General features: G+C 42.2%; 5 protein-coding genes across 6 annotated transcripts; 2 read left to right on the forward strand and 3 right to left on the reverse strand.

The window, feature by feature from the left end:
• The first annotated feature begins 1741 nt into the window (after positions 1-1741).
• Positions 1742-3594, forward strand: LOC117591810 (inactive peptidyl-prolyl cis-trans isomerase shutdown). Its single transcript, XM_034285120.1, has 3 exons — positions 1742-1888; positions 1955-2705; positions 2761-3594. The coding sequence occupies exons 1-3, from the start codon at positions 1830-1832 to the stop codon at positions 3277-3279; spliced, it is 1329 nt and encodes a 442-aa protein (XP_034141011.1). The 5' UTR covers positions 1742-1829; the 3' UTR covers positions 3280-3594.
• Positions 3595-6179: 2585 nt separating this feature from the next.
• LOC117587891 (synaptosomal-associated protein 29) lies at positions 6180-7221 on the reverse strand. The gene is made up of 2 exons (XM_034278905.1): positions 6872-7221; positions 6180-6791 (listed from the first exon to the last, which is right to left on the reverse strand). Exons 1-2 carry the CDS (start codon positions 7131-7133, stop codon positions 6214-6216), a joined length of 840 nt encoding a protein of 279 aa, XP_034134796.1. The 5' UTR covers positions 7134-7221; the 3' UTR covers positions 6180-6213.
• Positions 7222-7342: 121 nt separating this feature from the next.
• On the forward strand, positions 7343-9330 carry LOC117587745 (thioredoxin-related transmembrane protein 1). Of its 2 annotated transcripts, none has more exons than XM_034278710.1 (4): positions 7343-7696; positions 7989-8150; positions 8217-8391; positions 8581-9330. In XM_034278710.1, exons 1-4 carry the CDS (start codon positions 7518-7520, stop codon positions 9079-9081), a joined length of 1017 nt encoding a protein of 338 aa, XP_034134601.1. In that variant the 5' UTR covers positions 7343-7517; the 3' UTR covers positions 9082-9330. The 2 variants fall into 2 exon arrangements, with proteins under 2 accessions (XP_034134601.1, XP_034134680.1); XM_034278789.1 differs by having other exon boundaries at positions 7346-7696; positions 8602-9330.
• A 567-nt stretch (positions 9331-9897) lies between these two features.
• LOC117588054 (U4/U6.U5 small nuclear ribonucleoprotein 27 kDa protein) lies at positions 9898-13456 on the reverse strand. The gene is made up of 3 exons (XM_034279148.1): positions 13355-13456; positions 13014-13274; positions 9898-11487 (listed from the first exon to the last, which is right to left on the reverse strand). Exons 2-3 carry the CDS (start codon positions 13217-13219, stop codon positions 11142-11144), a joined length of 552 nt encoding a protein of 183 aa, XP_034135039.1. The 5' UTR covers positions 13220-13274; positions 13355-13456; the 3' UTR covers positions 9898-11141.
• Positions 11748-12836, reverse strand: LOC117587977 (eukaryotic translation initiation factor 6). The gene has a single exon (XM_034279025.1). The coding sequence runs from the start codon at positions 12602-12604 to the stop codon at positions 11867-11869; it is 738 nt and encodes a 245-aa protein (XP_034134916.1). The 5' UTR covers positions 12605-12836; the 3' UTR covers positions 11748-11866.
• Positions 13457-19036: the final 5580 nt, after the last annotated feature.

Below are 19036 nucleotides of genomic sequence, written 5' to 3' on the forward strand. Positions count from 1 at the left end.
AAAACTGGCGCCACATTATTAAATTGCCGTCGAAGTTCATAAAATTGCCGTCGTAGGTAATCAAATTCCAGTGAACAATTCAATAATTTCAAATTTTTACATGACATCTACAGTTCAACTACATGGCGACACCTAGCGTTGCTTTTAAATACAGTGTGCGTATACATTTTTGCTCCATCCCTTTTTGACATATGTAAATCAAATACTTGGCTTAATTGGGTATACATAAATATACATTTTTTGTTTATAAAGTTAGAATTACTTTTAGTTTTGATCTGTGTTCATTTTTGGCCAAAAAATCTGTGAACTGTCAGTTTTTGACATAAAATTATATTCGACTGTGTGTATTTATTTTATTTGATTTGTTTTACTTTATTTTTTTTTTTTGAGGTTTTAAGTTACCGCTCTACCCTTAGGTAGAGGGGAATTATTTGGCCACCCGCCTTTCAAGGGGGAAATCGCCACGTCGTAATATGTAACTTGTTACAGCTTTGCTCCAATACTTACCTGGCGTAGAGGTTATGTTCCCCACGTGCTTGCAGTGTGCCCAGACACAGGTTATTTTTACTTTATTTATTTCATTTTAAATTGCTCAATTTGTTTGTATATGTTTGTGGAAACATTTCCAACCCTGTTTCACCGATGAACAGAGAGGGCAGACGATCAAAGAAAACATAAATGTTCATGCCCATGCATGTCGGTTTTTCGTGAATATCAGTTACAAGAGGTGCAATATGATCGAAATAACCGACATTGAAAAGGATTCTGATAGACTGAGGGCGTTCCTTTTTTTTAAGGATTTTGGTTTTTTTTTTTCTATAGCAAATTTTTTATACCCGGTACTCGAAGAGTAAATAGGGTATATTGTATTTGTGTGGAATAACGGTTGTATGTAACGCACAGAAGGAAGCGTTTCCGACCCCATAAAATATATATATTCTTGATCAGCATCAATAGACGAGTCGATAGAGCCATGTGTGTCTGTCCGCTGTCCGTCCGTCCTTATGAGCGCCTGGATCTCAGAGACTATAAAAGTTAGAGCCACCAAGTTTTGCATGTATGCTGTATGCTCACACTGTTACAAGTGTATTTAAAAAATGAGCCCCTTCAGCCCCCGCAAAAGGGCGAAAACCTCCCAAACCTACAATTTTGAAGATAAAAAATAACTAAAAAAAGGGACGTATGAGACGCTTCTTACGCGTCATAACTTTTATACCCGGCACTCAGTACAACATCTGCACCTTAGCGGTTATTTGTGAAATTTTACATTTTTTCTTCATCTGTCATCTACATCAACAACACTACTCACACCAACACGCTCCGTTAGCTCGTCGCCCTTCCCTAGACCCACACACTGCAGACTCGAGGAGGAGGCAGAGGCACCGTCCGCATACAAAAACAAATAAAATCTGCGGGAAGGGGTGGGTTAAAAGTCGGAAGAGGCATCGGCAGGGGGTGGGCAGGGTTTCCATGCATTGTTGCCCTCCAAGCTCTATATCCACTCTGAAATAACACAATCCTCCTTCTTTCATGCAAAATGCATACATTCATAAGATAAGCATCACCAGCTGCCTGGGGTACGCATATCGCAAAGTCAACTGAGATTTTTCGCGTGGATGAACTTACGAATATGATAAAGCGTGCTAAATTAATGTAGGGTGTTAAGCGGGGTATGTACCTTTTTTTCACTTGTAGGTATATAAGATATATGTGGTATTTGTTTCGGTATATTTCTGAAGGTCTAAACTATAGTTTATCGATGCCTAGCGCGCATTTTCGCAAATCGCAAAAAACACAATTAGCCTGAAACTTCCGAAAAGAAGTAGACAATGGAGGAGGAAAATTATGCATACTGCACACAGATGCTTAAGGAGCCACTACAACTTGAGTTAGCATACAAATTGAAGCAATTTGCAGTCACTTGCTTCTTAGTCGCTTTCTCTTAACATTATAGAAAACTCGTTGGCCTTGGATCGCAATTTGAGGTGGAACAGTCGCCATTTAGTGCCGGCGATGATGATTTTAAAGTCGACGAAATGGATGATAGTGAAAACTGTTCAGATGTCGATGAAGAGGAGCTCGTTTCTCCGTGGACCCAATCTTTCGAAGAACTTAAGAAATGTATGGTGCCGATCAATGCGAATATTTTCAAACGCGTCACTCGTGAGGGGCAACAGGACCGTGGCCAGGTACCAGACAAGGCACGAGTTGCTGTGAGATACAGTGGCTATTGGGAGGGCGAGAGTTCTCCATTTGATTCCTCGCTGTTGCGCCGCAATACATTTTATTTTGAGACCGGTGCGGGCTGTGATGTGCTGGAAGGTCTTCAGGCCGCTGTACTTACCATGCGTCCATATGAGATGGCCGAATTCATTATATCCTATAAGTTGCTATTCCACGAGATGGGCTGCCCGCCGCGAATTAAACCTCGTGCAGATGCACTTTTCAAAATCGAAGTTCTCCACTTTACGTTTATCGGGGACTCGGATGCCTTCGCGGAAATGTCCGCTGCAGATCGGGACAAGTTTGCAGTAGTTTATCCCAAGGCATTAGACATGTACATGCATGGAAAGGACTGTGTAAAGCGATATCGCCACCACAACGCCGTCACTGCCTTTGAGAGGGCCGTAAGCTCACTGAACTATTGCCGTCTGGCCAATGATGAGGAAGAGCGCAAGCAAATCGATCTCTTGATCACCCTTAATGTAATTATGCAATTTTGTCTCTGGTGGCCTACTGATGTTCTTTAAACTTTTCCAGCAAAACTTAATGATTTGTTACAATAAATTGCAACATCCAAAACGCGTGTGCATCACCATGAAAGCGTTGCGAAGTCTCACTGAAAATAAGCCTTCCTGTAAAGCACTCTACCAGGAGGGGTGCGCCCTGTCCGCTTTAGGCGAATACGAGAGGGCTCGTTGTATTTTTATGCAGGCTCAGGCCAAGCAGCCCGATAACAAAGAGATCAACGTTAAGATTACCGACCTGGATAAAACAATACAAAAATACAAAGTGGAAACTCTGGAAATTTGGACTCGAGCATTGTCAGCCCAGAAGTATAAACATGTGAAGGAAGGAACCAAATGTAATGCCAGTCTTGAAAAACTTTTGATGGAGTTTCGGAATTCGGAAAAGACGTCGTTGGGACTTTTGCGGGCTGTTTATATGAACTCCGACATCGAAGTGTTATCCAAAATGGCCAAGGAGCACAAAATGAAACTATCAGTGTCCCCCATTGACGAGAAGGTCTTCACTTTGTCCAAGCTGAATATAAACTGATGATTTTCTTATTGAAGGATTAATGAAGGTAGGCGAAGGCTGCCCACTCTAATTTATATTTTCCAAAGAAGTCAACAGACTATATAATTAGTTTATTTATTACACACTAAAGAATAGGAAAACTAAAATGTTTTATAGGACGGACAGACCTTATCGACTGGTCTATTGATGTTGATCAAGAATATACGTACACATGTATGAATGTACTTTGTGGGGTCGGAAACGTTTGCTTCTGTCTTCCTTCCTACATCCACTTTCGACCACAAATCTACCATGTTTACTCTTACCGGGTATAAATATAAACTTTTAATATTACTAGGTGGAAAGCCCACTGCAAAACTTCCTTCGCTCGTGTTGTTATAAATCATATACTAATGAAATGATAAACTCATCTCCACAAAAACAAATGATGTAAGACAACAAATGAGATGATACTTAAGTTATGTGAAAAAATCTAAAAAACTATCTCTATCTCTAAAAAACCATTACAAACGAGAAGGGACGTGTGAGATGCTTCTTACGCGTCACAACTTTTATACCCGGCACTCAGGACTACATCTGCACCTTAGCGGGTATTTGTCAAATTTTACATTTTTTCTTCATCTGTCATCCACATCTACAACACTTCTCACACCAACACGCTCCCTTAGCTCGCCGCCCTTCCCTAGACCCACACACTGCAGACTCGAGGCAGAGGCAGCGCCCGCACACAAAAAAAAACGAGAAGGGACGTGTGAGACGCTTTTTGCGCGTCACAACTTTTATACCCGTCACTCAGGACTACATCTAGATGTAGAAGACATCGCCAACCACTAGATATCGTTCACATTACAGAACACGTAGTAAAAGCCTACTAAATAGAATGCATCAAACAAATTGGATCAGTTAATATTTTCCAATTTATGAGATATTTAAATAGGTTTCACAGCAAATTTTTCGAAAGTGGCGCCATCTATGAAAATTTCTTGTACGCAACTTTGATGGTCCAATGGTCTGCACATTCTGTGCAATAATGACCGATAGGTTTCACAGCAAATTTTTCGAAAGTGGCGCCATCTATGAAAATTTCTTCTACGCAACTTTGATGGTCACTCTTTTTCTAATACAGAGCGTTAAAAACCGAGTCTTGGTTAAAAGTCGGAAGAGTCAACGCCAGGGGGAGGGCAGAGGCAGGGGCCCAGTGAAGCAGAAGCAGAGTGTGAATGAGAGAATGTAAAAAGAGCAACAAAAGCTGCGGGACAGGATGGGTCTAGCCACTGGAAATTAATTTCTCCATTGTGGCTATAATATAACATACATCAGGACCGTATTGAATCAGTACAGAAAAACTTTTTATTATTTGCCCTACGGGGCCTCAACTGGGATGCAACTGTGAGACTGCCATCCTACCGTAGTAGACTTCCTTTAATAAATCTTCCATCCTTAGTTAGTCGTAGAAAAATGCTTGGTGTAATTTTTATGCACAACTTGATCAAGGGGGATGTACACAGCCCTGACTTGCTGAGCCGCATAAACTTTACGATTCCCATTAGACCCACTAGAAACTTTATTCCTTTGTTCCTTCCACTATGTAGATCGAATTATGCCTCACATGAACCCTTTAGGGTTTTATGCTCGGATTATAATTCCCTCTACCACATTATATCCTCAACTAACTCCCTTCCTCTTCTTAAATCTCTTATACTAGCCTACCTCTCCCGTAGTTAGTTTCATTTTAGTGATTTTGGTAATTTTTGCTTGCTTAGCTATAGTAGCTCTAGTCTAGTTATGTTTAGCTCTAATTTTCCTCGAATATTAGCCTAACATCTATCTTTCCTGCATGCTCGCTACCGGTTCGGTTAATCGCGCCGCGCGTCATGCGGCAGCGCCCCTCGGTCGGTTGGGCGGGAGGAGGGCTGCGTTCTGCTGGGTTCCGCGCGTAACAGGCTTTGGCTTGGTGTCGCATGGGCCACTTGATGGTGCAGTCATTGCATATCAACGTCCAGGAATAATGATCCGATCGGATCCCAATTTGTTGATCTGATAGATATGGCCATTTCCTACGGAATGGCGTTTTTAGTTTTCTTTTATCTTCAAAACTGTAGATTTGGGAGGTTTTCGTCCTTTTGCGGGGGCGGAAGGGGGCGTGGCTCATTTTGCGGACGGTGCCTCTGCCTCCTTCTCGAGTTTGCAGTGTGTGGGTCTAGGGAAGGGCGGCGAGCTAACGGAGCGTGTTGGTGTGAGAAGTGTTGTAGATGTAGATGACAGATGAAGAACTAATTTAAAATTTGACAAAACATCGCTAAGGTGCAGATGTAGTACTGAGTGCCGGGTATAAAAGTTGTGACGAGTAAAAAGCGTCTCACTCTTCCCTTCTCGTTTCCATCTTAGTACTGGCACTAACCGCTTGGCTAGTGTCTGAATACTCCATTGCGAAAAGCTGGCTGAGAAATTTTCTGATGAGAACATCCCTGATTCGGTCGACCGAAGATTTAGCGCGTGATTACTAGGCTTTACACTAAACATATGTATATTTACCCAGCTAGGTTGCTGTCGAACATGCAGGCAACCATTGTGGTACCGGGTCGAACATGTTGGCAGAGATTATGGGACCTCAGTTCGCTCTGCTCGCGGTGACGATATGTTTGTATGAACTGGCACATCTATATACTGTATAATTAGTGATCTGGTTTTATATAAATACACTTTTAAACGATACTTGGCACCAGCGCACAATAACATAACAGATTTCTTTATGAAGTTTTTATTCTATGAATGAACGCGAATATTTTCCTTTTGGTTTGTGTAACAAAAAAAGCTGAAAACTAAAAAGAGGAATGCAATTGCAATGGAACGGCCTTCAGCGCATCCAGTATGCGATATGCCACGACTATGTTATAAATATAAGAAAGCGTGCAATATAGATGCTTTGATTTATGACCTCTCTAAAGGAAGCTATTTTTTTAGCAATTTATTCATATCCTTGTTCTGCCTAGTCATCTTCAGGTCGACATCCTCGATTTTATAGTTCATGTTATCCAGTAGCTCATTTTGCGATTCAATCTCAGTGCCCAAGTCGGTGGCCAAGAACTTCAAGCGGGACAAATTGTCACACATATCTTCCAGATTTGAGTCCAGATGGGCTTGAAAGGGGTTACCAGCCTGAGTTTGCGGCTGATATTTACTGTTGGATTCCCCGCGGATCCGACTTACTGGATGATTATCGTAGTGCTCAGCGGGTGAAAGGGGGACCGAGGATCCTCCGAAGGCTCCAGCGTTAATATTGTTGGCTTCCTGCGAGGATTGACTGGCCGTGGGCGAGGCCGTGGCCGAGGATGGCTGTTCCCGGTTGCCTGACAAATAGTTTTTAAGTCCTCCAAATACACTCTTCAGACCATTTAGATGACGCTGGCTAAAGCGTAAGGTAGAGTTGATTTCATCCAACTGATGAGAGGTCTTCTCCAATTGCTCCCTTTGCTTGGCCAGTTCTATGGCCGTGGCCTTCCCAACCTCTTCGGTTTCGTAGAGCAGACCTGTTAAGAGTTTTCGTTTGCGTAATATCAATTAGTAACGCCCATTATTTCACAATTCAGCCTTTCGCCTATATTGTTACCCAGGCTTTTTTCCGTCGAGTCCAGAGTACGTTGCTCAATTGCTCGTCTCTTCTCTGCGTACGCCTGCCTCTGAGCTGAGATTGAAGAGGCTGTCGAGTCCTCGTCATCGTCAATTTCGAACGGGTTGGTGCTGCGCTGCTGTGGTTTGTGGCTGCTAGCACTTGTTCGCTTGTTCTTCAGAAACAAATCATCATCGATATCCTCGAAGCGGTCCACGTCATCGAAGTAATTGTGCACAGGCTGCAGATAATTATTGGCCATATTGTGGGCAGAACCACACGAGATGAGGTAGTCTAGTCGAGCAAGAGAGCTAATAATTTTGGTTTTCAATGTTATGATTGTAGTCTTTTTTGTTTTTTATTTATCGGTTTAGCAGAGTCGCAAAATACGTAAATCGATGAATTCAAGATTGCCGATGGTGGCTGGATCTTTTGGTTATATTGTTACACCAACTACTATCGATTGATGCTATTATCGGTCGACAATTTTCGCAGTCGGCGTCAAAGTTTATTACTTTAGTTTGAATTTTTCATTATAAACGCAACATAAATAGTATAATTTGGAAATTAAAGTAGCCAGTTCTATTGCGGCAATTGGGACATATTGAGGGAGTGACTTTAGAACAAGAAAAAGAGAAAGAAACAAATGAAGTGTACTTCGCAGCTTGTGGCCGCGTCATGTGTCATAGCGGTACTGATGTTAGTGACCGCGCAGTCGACACATGCGGCTACGTCTCAGTCAGGACTGCAGCCAGGTGGCAAGCTAATCGAATTGAACGAGGATAATTGGCACTTGATGCTGAAAGGCGAATGGATGATTGAATTGTTAGTTGGACAAAGTGACTCCCTTCTCGTAATGCATCCATAAATCCCCTCCCCGCCTGACATAACGCAGTCGCAGTCCGGTGTGGGGTGTGCCTCATGCGGCAACAAGCTTGCAACAATAAATACGCCGGGCAAGCTGGTTTTTTGGAATGCAATGCTGCATACCGTTCTGTGCTTCTTGCGATACGCAGTGCATACTCATGTTGATGACGCAGTCCCGTTCTTGACCCCGTTCCTCCTTTCTTCCCCCCACGTCTTACTTATCGGCAGCTGTTTTAATGTGTATTTTCAGCTTTGCTCCATGGTGCCCGGCATGCAAGAACCTGGCACCAACTTGGGAACGGTTTGCACGCGTGGCGAAGGATGTCAAGGTGGAGGTGGCCAAAATCGATGTGACTACATCGCCATCCCTCAGCGGCCGTTTCTTTGTCACAGCCTTGCCCACCATCTATCAGTGAGCCGTTAAAATAGTTATAGAACTAACCTACCCAAAACTAAGACCTACTTTGCTACTTTCCAGCGTAAAAAATGGCGAATTTCGTCAGTATCGTGGAGCCCGCGACGGGGACGCTCTGCTACACTTTTTGAAGAAGCAGCAGTGGCAGAGCATTGAGCCGCTGTCCGCCTGGAAGAAGCCCGACACTATCCATATGTCCGTGCTATCCTATTTCTTCAAGCTGTCGCACACCCTAAAGGTACGTTCACCTGTATTTGTGTCTGCGCTGACACACCAGTTCATTGCATGCGGGATGCGGAAGCTTATCAGCGCCAACTGACCCCTGGTGTTAAGAGCCGATTGCGTTCCGTTCCCATTTGCTAATTGACTCATAATTCTGGTCTTTGCTCTCTGCATTGATCTGTGTTTGTTGTTCATGTACTAATAGCACACGCAAAAACTCTTTAAGAATTTTAACGGGCGCTTACAAGAGGAATACGGACTGCCTACATGGGGCTCCTATGCTCTATTCGCAATCGCCACCATCTTCGTTGGTGCCGCATTGGGACTGCTTCTTGTATGCCTTGTGGACTTTGTGTATCCACCCAAAAAATCTCAGCGGCGGAGCTTCTCAGAGTCTCAGGACAATCTAGCTGAGGGCGTTGAAGACCTGGCCACAGAGGAAATCGAAGATGATGGCGAGGCTGCCGACGATGATGATGAGGAGCAACCGGGCGATAGCGTCGAGGAAGAAGAGGAGGAGAACGATGAAGACGAGAGAAGCACGAAGGACTCTAACGATGTTCTAGTTTTCCAGAAAGAGGCCCACAAAGTTGCCGATGAGTTGGAAAATATAAAAGAAGTAGCGAAGCAAGCAGGAGATGCCGGTCCAGAAAAACTCGAAAAAACAGACCAAGTGCGCAAGCGCAAACCTCGCAAGGCGGATTAGATCCAGTCCATTTCAGTAATTGGACCAGCAAAATAAGACTAACAAACGGAAACAGAATCAAGAAAAATTGAGCATTTTACGAAGCAAATTGTTTTTACATATACATATAAACTTTAAGCATGTCGGGTCCTCGGCTCTGCGCACATAAAAACATATTTTTTTCCACACTTAATACCAACACCAAATGCATACAAAGTTTACACGAGGGATGGACCCTTAATATGTATTTCCTAAATATGGGATGCAACCGAAACGTAACAATAACTAACTTAAACCTTAGTCGTACACTTTCCTTTTCATTGTTCATAATTTCTTTCACTCACGATAATGTACCAATAATTTCTCTGATTAAGCATTTCATTATGTATTTGAATTTGAATAAAATTTCAAAAATGATGTATTAAAATGTATTAAAAAATAAATTTAAACACGAATCGTAAACCCCCAAAGTATCATAACTGATGGTATGTCTTAATCTGTAAGACAGAATTGTGTGTATGTGGTATATGCATGCATTCGACGGTATCTCTAAATAATATTAGTATTTTAGAGTGTAAAGTGCGATTATTAGAAATTTTGTGAGATTCAATAAACGAAGTACAAGTTTTTTTCTGTTTCTTATCCCCATCCCTTAACGTTTAAGGCTTTAAGAGTGCTGCCTTTTGGTTAAATAAAATATTTCCGTTTTAAATAGTTTTCTTCTTTGGAACTCGCCCTACTAAGCTAGAGTTAATTATTTGTGTTGTGTATAAATGTTGCGTTTAAACCTAAAAGTTTAAACAATAGAGAAATACTTGAATAAGACAAATTTTTCGATTTTATTTTTATACATTTTCTTTCAGTTTATTGTAGGATAATATAAAATGAGAAATAATCCCTGCAATTTCAATATAGTTAAGTGCAATTAATGGATAGAGAAGTGCGAGTGTGTGCGCCAAATGTTTTTCAATTTCCAATTAATAATATTTGCCAAAAGAAAGGTAAAACTGTCACTATTGCTTAAAATAGTTGGTTTGTTGAGTCATACAAATACATATGCGTATATAATAGTTATATAAAAGAGTACAAAATGGCATACAAAATGTATGTCTTTATAAAAGGTGATTCATCCATCTTATGCTTTGATCTGCGTTGGCACTTGTGATTTTAATCGGAATTAACTGGTTTAATTACAACATTTTGATTGATAACAAATAACGTTTCTTTCAACAAATTGCTATGGCTATTGTTCGGTTTATCTGGGGGATCGTTAGGATAAGGTACTTGTGGTGTGTGTGTATATAATTAATTTCACATATATAAAATATATATTTGATATATATTTGTTTGGTTGTAAAAGTTGTACTATTGCAGCGTATGGAGGAGTTGTTTGTGGGATAGTTTTGGGATCAGGATCTGGAGAAACTGGGATCTGATTGGTTTGTGTGGTTTGTTTCGGGTGTGTGTTTTCAAATACTTTAAGTAATTGTCTGTGCGTGGTTTGGAAATTTTGCTGTTGCAAATTTTAGGCGCAGGCTGGCCTTCAGTTAATTCGTATTCCGTTCAAAATGATGTAATGTCGTCAACAAGAACAATTGTTAATTACTTTAAATATTTAAAAAGCAATCTTAGTCGTGCGCCTTAAATGCAACTGAAAGCGGACTCCCCAATTATCGAGCATCGTACATTTTGCATTATGTTCTGGGGTTTTTGTAGGGCTTAGCTTTCAGCTTCAGATATCTGTTGTAAAATTAACGTGGTGGTAACTTTATAACAAAGGCGCACTTTTGGCTTATACTACTAAATAACTATCTGAGGTATGAGTGTGTGTAGTGCTGTTGCTGGGTGGTTGATGGGTAGCTTGGTTGATTGAGAGAAATTTTGTTTGGGATGAAAATTTGGGAATTTTGTAAACCGGTCTATTGCATAAAATTGCAGGTTTTTGTCCGTCGCCGCTCGGCCCCAAATGGAAGTAAGGAAGGCAGGCGTATAACGAGGACGAGTAAAAAATGGTAGCAAACTAGTTTGGTTGGTAGTGGCCGCCAGGGCAGCGAAGGAGCGAAAAAGGACTCCTCCGGCTGCTAGGCCACGAAATCGAGCGGCCTGTTGAAGCCACCCTTGCGGTTCATATACTGGCGATACTTGCGCTTAAGGATTACATGCACTTCACCGACATCATTTCCCTCGACCTTCTTGTTCTTGGTGGTGTCAAACGTGCAGAAACCCATTGTCTTGAGCATCTCAACTTCTTCCGGCGATTTACCCTCCAGATCGGCATCATTGATCTGGGGACGATCAACAGCTGCCGTAGCAGCGGCCGCTGCTTTGTTCCGTGTGGTTCGCCTGGACGTCGATGGTCCCGAGCTGCTGTTGTTGCTGCTGCTGTTGCCACCGCCAGCTGCACCGCCGCCGCCTCTCGAACGTGATCTGCGAATTGGGAATTTCAGCTCTGGTGAGTGACAGAATCAGTCTGAAGTGGAAGATGATTGCATTTGAGTCGAGAAATGCTTGACAATGAACTGGGGCAACCTGGAATCCCATTGCATCGGTCATCAATTGCAAAGGAAACATGATACCCAGGAGAACGAAAACCTGTCGGGGCACTTCATTAAAGGGTGGTCTTATGTCTGTCATCCGTAGGGTGGTTTAAAAAACATGTTGCCTACACTTATTCAGTGTGCTTCGTGTTGGTTTTTTTTTGTTTGTATTTCGCATTGCGTTTTTAAATGACATTGTATAGAAGATAACAAAGACATCGCTTAGACCAAGTAAATATATAAGGGCGTGAATAGGACGGGATGTCCGCCTAGGACATATCCTCAATTAAGGCTGCTCGTAATTTAGTCGTTACCGCCGCCGGCTGTGCCTGATTTAGCTTGAAGACGCTCTCAATCACCGAAATCTCTGTGGCTGTTGTGTTCATGCCTACAAAAGAGAGCCAATCGTTGACCACCATGCCGGCCGCGAGGACCTCGCTACCTCGATTCACCGTGCCGGCTACGAGGGGGACCTGCAGAAGAGAGGACAATTCGTCCTGATCCTCTATGCTCGTCTTGGGATGCACCATGCCTCCCTGGTTGCTCAGCACTGTGTAGGAGCCGACCAAGGTGTTGTCGGCAATTGTCTGGCGGAAGACCTCCACGTTGAGGACGTCACCGATAATCTCCTCAGTCTCCTTATCCAAATCGGGATGAACAAGGGCAACATAATCGTTGCAGGCCACTACGTTGCCCAGGGCTGACAGTCGCTCCTCCACCCGTTGGATCTTTACGGCGTCTGGGAGACTATTGCGTAGGTGCTGCAGCTCCTCGTCTGTGGTTGAATTCGGCACCAGCAGCCCGTTGCGGTTGCCGACAGTGAGGCGCCCGATAATGCGACAGCCTCCCACGTTCGCATGCACCACAGGTATGGTCTCGGCCAATTCGGCCTCGAAAGCACTGTAGAAGGTCTCGGAGCCGCCAATGGCGACCAGACAATATGTATTTGTGAGCTTGGTGAAGACGCCGATGTCGTCGTTGTTCTCGAATTGCACGCGAAGAGCCATTTTTCTGCTTGTCTATTAAATTCGGTTCTTCCTGTGTTTGCTAAGTGGTAGGTATGCGGCTTGACTAAGCCCAAATCGACCGAGTATCTGTTTATGTTTTATACTTTCAATGAATTTGTTCGTCTTTGTGATGAAATTCTGTAAAATTTCACTTCACGTGGTAATTTCTACGGGCGCCGACAGACAGAGCTGCAATTGAACCGATGACCTGCTCGATAGCTCTCTCGAGGAAAAACCATTGAATGCCCTATCGATATTTTGCAAGTGTTTTTTCTCCTTAGCATCTGCCCCCCACATCTGCTCCCACCCCACCATAACGAAATATGTGTTATGTGCATCGGGAAATAATATTGGGGGATATTACTTTTTATACTCATCGGTTTTTGGTACACTACACTCTGTTATTCACCTAGAACGCCGTCCTCCTCCGCGTGCACGATCCCTTTCACGGCTGCGACTTCTCTCGCGTTCACGATCGCGGTCACGGCGACCGCTACTGCTGCTGCCAATCGCCTCTCTTTCTCTGGAGCGGCGTTCTCGTCTCTTTTTTCGCTCTGTACGCTCTTTCTCACGTCTTCTGTGGGCTGGAGAGGCGGGACTGCGACTTCGACCCATTTTTCCACACTTTCTCTGCGTGTTTGGGGTTTCTTCCCTTTAAAGTTGTGGGTACCTAAATATAATTCACACAAATAACTAACTGCTTCTGTCCAGAGTGAGGTAATTGCCAAAAAAAAAAAAAAAACGCCTCACCGTGGCTTTACGCTGTGTCTAGCATTATTTGGGCGACACCGGCATCGGCTAAAAACGCGCTAAAACTAAAACGTAAAAACAGAACGCTAAAAACTAGGGTATATCAAAATATCAATATATCGATACTTTTAAAAATAAAAATATATTTATATTGTGATTTTCTCTTCCCAAAATATCAATATATCGATATTTTTCAGTGATATATTTTATATTATTTTGATATTTTTTCCAAATAAAATATATCACCGATATGATATTTTTTAAATATTTTTCAACCCTTCCTTTAAAACGTGCAAGGTAGTGAATCTTAAAATATTTTCCTCGATTTGTACTATTTGATATTACTAGATTGCAAGGACTTTTCACACTGAAACAATAATTGAATCCGTTTTAACTTGTTATTGGTTTGCATACCTTAAGACCTTATATTTTACAATTTCAAACATTCAAATCTCCCCTTCTGGAAGCAAGGAAGCTTTGTATACTGTATGTATGTAACACCTAGAGACACATGTATGTTAACTGATATTATACAAATTTTTGAAAAACTGCGCCGCAATCAAAGAGATAAGAAATTCTATTATTTTACTGGAAGGAGGAGGGAATGGGAACATAAGAAAATATTAGAATGAGCTTGGAATGGTTTGGGGCGCAGTTCTTCTATCTTTACAACTAAACTCCGATATATCCGCCCGAAATTGGAGTATTGTTCTTGTGTGTAGAGTCCTCCATACAATTAGCAACAAATTCAACAAAATCTTTTAAAATTCGCCCTTAGAAATCTGAACTGGGACTACCGAATACCGATATACTCGGCTCGGCATGGCCTTATCTATTATCAATTATCAATGTGCATAGGACTCGGCTCAGCCGCGTACACGCGTATTACAGTGATTCGTACCAATACCTAATACCAAAGTCCAATGTATTTGCTCCAGACAACCCACAACCCGTACTTTCCAACCCCCCTCCGATTCCACATTCCCCATAATTTATGCATGATTACAAATTATAATTATGTAAACAAAGAGCTTTCATGGTGCGAAATTTGCATAACAACTAGGTGTCGACAAAAGGTAAATACGTCACAAAAATTGCAGTGGCGCCAGATAAATCCCTCAGAAAAACAAAGTTCCTGAAAATTTTGAAATCAAAAAGAGTTGTTTGCCAAACGAATAGCAAAAATAGATATTTATTTGAAAAATAAAAGCATAGAGGCACAAACGAGCGTTGGTTTAGCATTTTCCGGGACATTTCCTGACAATTTGGTCGGCTCCATCAATGAGCTTGTGACGTAGCTTCAATTCTTAGATCTCACCTCGAAAAAAAATACGGCATAATGTTATTTTTCGAAAAATTTCGACGTTTTTCATTGGTTGAAAGTGGAAAAGTCGGAAAAAATATTAAAAGTATTTATTTCAAAGTTCATGGCGGGAATGGAATAATAAATTGAAATAACAAATAGGAAGAATCTTAAATCTTAAGATCTTCAATGCAAAACTTCGGACGGACAGACGGACGGACAGACAGACCTGGCTCAATCGACTAGGCTATTGATGCTCATCAAGAGTATATATACTTTATGTGGTCGGAAACGTTTCCTTCTGTGTGTTACTCTATTTACTCTTCGATTACCGGGTATAACAAAAATTATTAATTTGACAAAACACCGCTAAGGTGCAGATGTAGTACTGAGTGCCGGGTATAAAAGTTGTGACACGTAAGAAGCGTCTCACACGTCCCGTCTCGTTTTCTTCTTCGGTCATCTACATCAACAACACTACTCACGCCAACAAGCTGCTTTAGCTCGCCACCCTCCCCAGAGTCACGGCAGAGACGCGGCAGAGGCCGAGGCAGAGGTACGGCAGAGGCAGAGGCCGCACACTGCGCGAAGCAGAGTATGAATGAGATAATGTGCAAAAAACAAATATAAACTGCGGGACGGGGTGGATTTAGCCACTTCAAATTAATTTCTTAATTCTGGCTGTAATAATGGTCCAATCGGATCTCAATTTGGTGATCTGATAGATATGGTCCGTCCCTACGGAATGGTTTCTAGTTTTCTTTTATCTTCAAAATTTTAGATTTGGGAGGTTTTCGCCCTTTTGCGGGGGACGGAAGCGGGCGGGGCTCGTTTTTGAAATACATTTGTAACAGTGTGAGCATACAGAAGTCTGGATGCAAAATTTGATGGCTCTAGCTTTTATAGTCTCTGAGATCCAGGCGCTCAACAAGACGGACGGATAGACGGACAGACAGACAGACAGACAGATAGACATAGACTCGGCTATTGATGCTGATCAAGAATAATACACTTTATGGGGTCGAAAACTTTTTCTTCTGTGCGTTACATACATCCAATTTTGCGCACAAATACAATATACCCTATTTACTCTTCGAGCACCGGGTATAAAAATGCAAATAAATTAAATATAATTTCGGCGTACAGCCAAATATCATCTCTAATTTTTCAAGGGGCCCTTTTTTCGATCTGAGTACTAGGTTTAAAACATTAATTAAATCCTTTTTATTGCACTATATACCTTATGGCCTTATATTTTACAAACTAATTACTACACTTTTCTACATATCGACAACGGTTCAGTTTTACAAGGGTTCTGGTAGAGTCTCCAAGTCGAGACCTAGATAGACCTAAAAGTCCGTGTATATAAAGTGGATAGAATAGTGTTCAGAATTAAGTTTTTGAATAGAAAAGAAAAGAGAAAAAGAATAGAAACATGGATCTGAGGACACTGAAGACAATCTTCCTTGATCTGGACATATTCCTAGGACGATGAAGGGACATCAGCTGACGTTCACACAGGTAGGCGTTCAATCGATTCGGAGACTCGTCATGGGCGGGTACCACTTTCCCTCAATTGGCAGAGAGGATCAACAGGGCGTGTGGAATGCGGTAGAAATGGCTAGGAATATGGCATATTGATTGCATACCGTACCGTCCATCTGACTGTGGCTTCGCTGAGAGTGCAGCTGATAGGAAGCATGGTGATTCTTAGCGCCCTGAAGAAGCTGCTAAAGCGGCTGCAGATTGTCTGCCGTTGTCGCCGATGGCTGTTTTCCCAGGGCCTAACATTAAGTTGTTGATTTAAGATTTGTGCTCACTAGATATTAGCCCACCCGTACTTTTCATTAATTTTTAATACTCTCAATACCTTAAATACCTTAAGTAAATAACGAGAAGGGACGTGTGAGACGCTTCTTACGCGTCACAACGTTTATACCCGGCACTCAGTGTACATATGCACCTTAGCGGTTATTTGTCAAATTTTAAATTTTTTCTTCATCTGTCATCTACATCTACAACACTTCTCACACCAACACGCTCCGTAAGCTCGCCGCCCTTCCCTAGACCCACACACTGCAGACTCGAGGCAGAGGCAGATCACCGTCCGCACAAAAAAAAAAAAAAAACAAATAAAAGCTGCGGGACAGGGTGGGTTAAAAGTCGGAAGAGTCAACGTCAAGGGGTGGGCAGAGGCAGGGGCCGAGTGAAGCAGAAGCAGAGTGTGAATGAGAGAATTTAAAAAGAACAACAAAATCTGCGGGACAGGGTGGGTTAAGCCACTGGAAATTAATTTCTCCATTGTGGCTATAATAATGATCCAGTCGGATCCCAATTTGGAGATCTGATAGATATTGCCATTTTCTGGCTTTTTTAGTTTTCTTTTATCTTCAAAACTGTAGATTTGGGAGGTTTTCGCTCTTTTTCGGAGGCGGAAGTTGGCGTGGCTCATTTTTAAAATACACTGGGCTCAGTGTGAGCATACAGCAGTCTGGAGCCAAAATTTGGTGGCTCTAGCGTTTATAGTCTCTGAGAACTAGCCGACAAACAAGACGGACGGAGGGACAGACATGGCTCAATCGACTCGGCTATTGAAGCTGATCAAGAATATATATACTTTATGGGGTCGGAAAAGTTTCCTTCTGTGCGTTACATACAACCGTTATTCACACAAATACAATATACCCTATTTACTCTTCGAGTACAGGGTATAAAACACACAAAATATTTTTCACAGCACACATTTTTACGAGCATGTCACGTTTTTTAGTTTGCTGGGCTTCATAATTACATGTTCATGGTTTAAAACGTGTGTCAAATTGTTAAGAACATAAAGGAGGCTCCTTACAAAAATATTGGGAAATGAAGATCGCAGCTAAGATGAGACTTAAAATTTTTACAATTTCGGTAATGGTTCTGGTATTTATGATGAAAGTAACTGGCATACGATTGGCTGACTACAAATGGTGTATCGTGGCAGTGGATGGGGTCTGTGCCTAGTCACTTTTCTAAATTTGTCATTTTACCAATAAAGAGTTATTATTGAAGCAGCAAGCTAAGCTTAGATTTATATCAAAAAGTATTTTAATTATATTGAGCTAACAGCTGATCTGAACGCGTGTAGCTCTGAGATACACTACATTACATGTGGAACGCCAAGACGCTCTCCAACATGCCTGTCTTTTCGAGGGGCAGTTCTATCAAAAATGGAGCCACCACATCTGGTACGTGTGGTACGTGTTCGTACCACACTACACGAGGTCCTGCTAACACCTGATGGCAAGATAATCGTTTTGGTAGTGCAAAATCCAAAAGATACACATTGTTTCCGCAACTCCTCGCAACCAGTTCGGAATAAAATTCTCGAAGTAAAAAGCCAAGTGCCGCTGGTTCGACCGAATCGGATTTCAATCAATTTAATAATCTTCTTTCAATTTATATATTCACCGGCTATATGCATGTTCTTCCTCTTTCTCTGTCGATATTCATATATTACATATATGTTCTTTAGCAACAATCTTCTGTAAGTATGTCTTAATGCTACAATTCAATTTCTTAATGCTACAAATTCATTTTACTTATACAAAATACTAATTGCTCCCGGCCATAAGCCCTTTGCGCTAATTTGGCGTATACATACTCCCGGCCTTGAACGCTCCTTCCAACAATTTTACTCGGTCTCTACAATCGGTAACGGGCAGATCTTATGTATGTTGCGCTTGTTAAATCCTGATTTGGTTTTGATGGTGACTACACGAACTACACCATCAGTGCCAGGATGAACTTGATGTACACGACCCAGAGCCCATTGTCCTGGGGTATGTTGTCTTCTCCAATTAAGACCAAAATGCCTGGTTGAATGTTGTTGCATACCGAAGACCACTTACTTCGCTCCTGCAACAACGTCAAATACTCCAGCGACCAGCGTCTCCAAAATGCGTGGTGTACTGCGACGATTCTTTTCCATCGATTAGTAGTAGATAACTTCAAAATGTCCTCATCAAATGTCTCAGGCATGCAGTTCAATGGTCGACCAATTAAGAATTGACCCGGCGTCAATGCCTCGTAGTCATTACTGTCCGACGAGAGTGGGTGAAGCGGTCGTGAGTTCATCACTGCCTCTGCTTGTGCTATCGCAGTGACCAGTTCTTCGTAGTTAAGGGCTGTGCTATTGAAACTTCGCACCAACAATTGTTTCGCCGCTACTTTCACCGCGCTCTCCCATAGTCTTCCAAAATTCGGCGATCGGGGTGGTATAAAATGGAAACTGACACCGAGTTGGCTACACTGATCCACAATTTGGTGCTTGCCACTGTCATTCCAGATCAAATCCGCTATTGCCTTCAGCTCCCGTGAAGCACCAACAAAATGTGTGGCAT

This window comes from Drosophila guanche, unplaced genomic scaffold (genome assembly GCF_900245975.1).
Source record: "Drosophila guanche unplaced genomic scaffold, DGUA_6, whole genome shotgun sequence".
In the NCBI taxonomy this organism is placed as follows: domain Eukaryota; kingdom Metazoa; phylum Arthropoda; class Insecta; order Diptera; family Drosophilidae; genus Drosophila; species Drosophila guanche.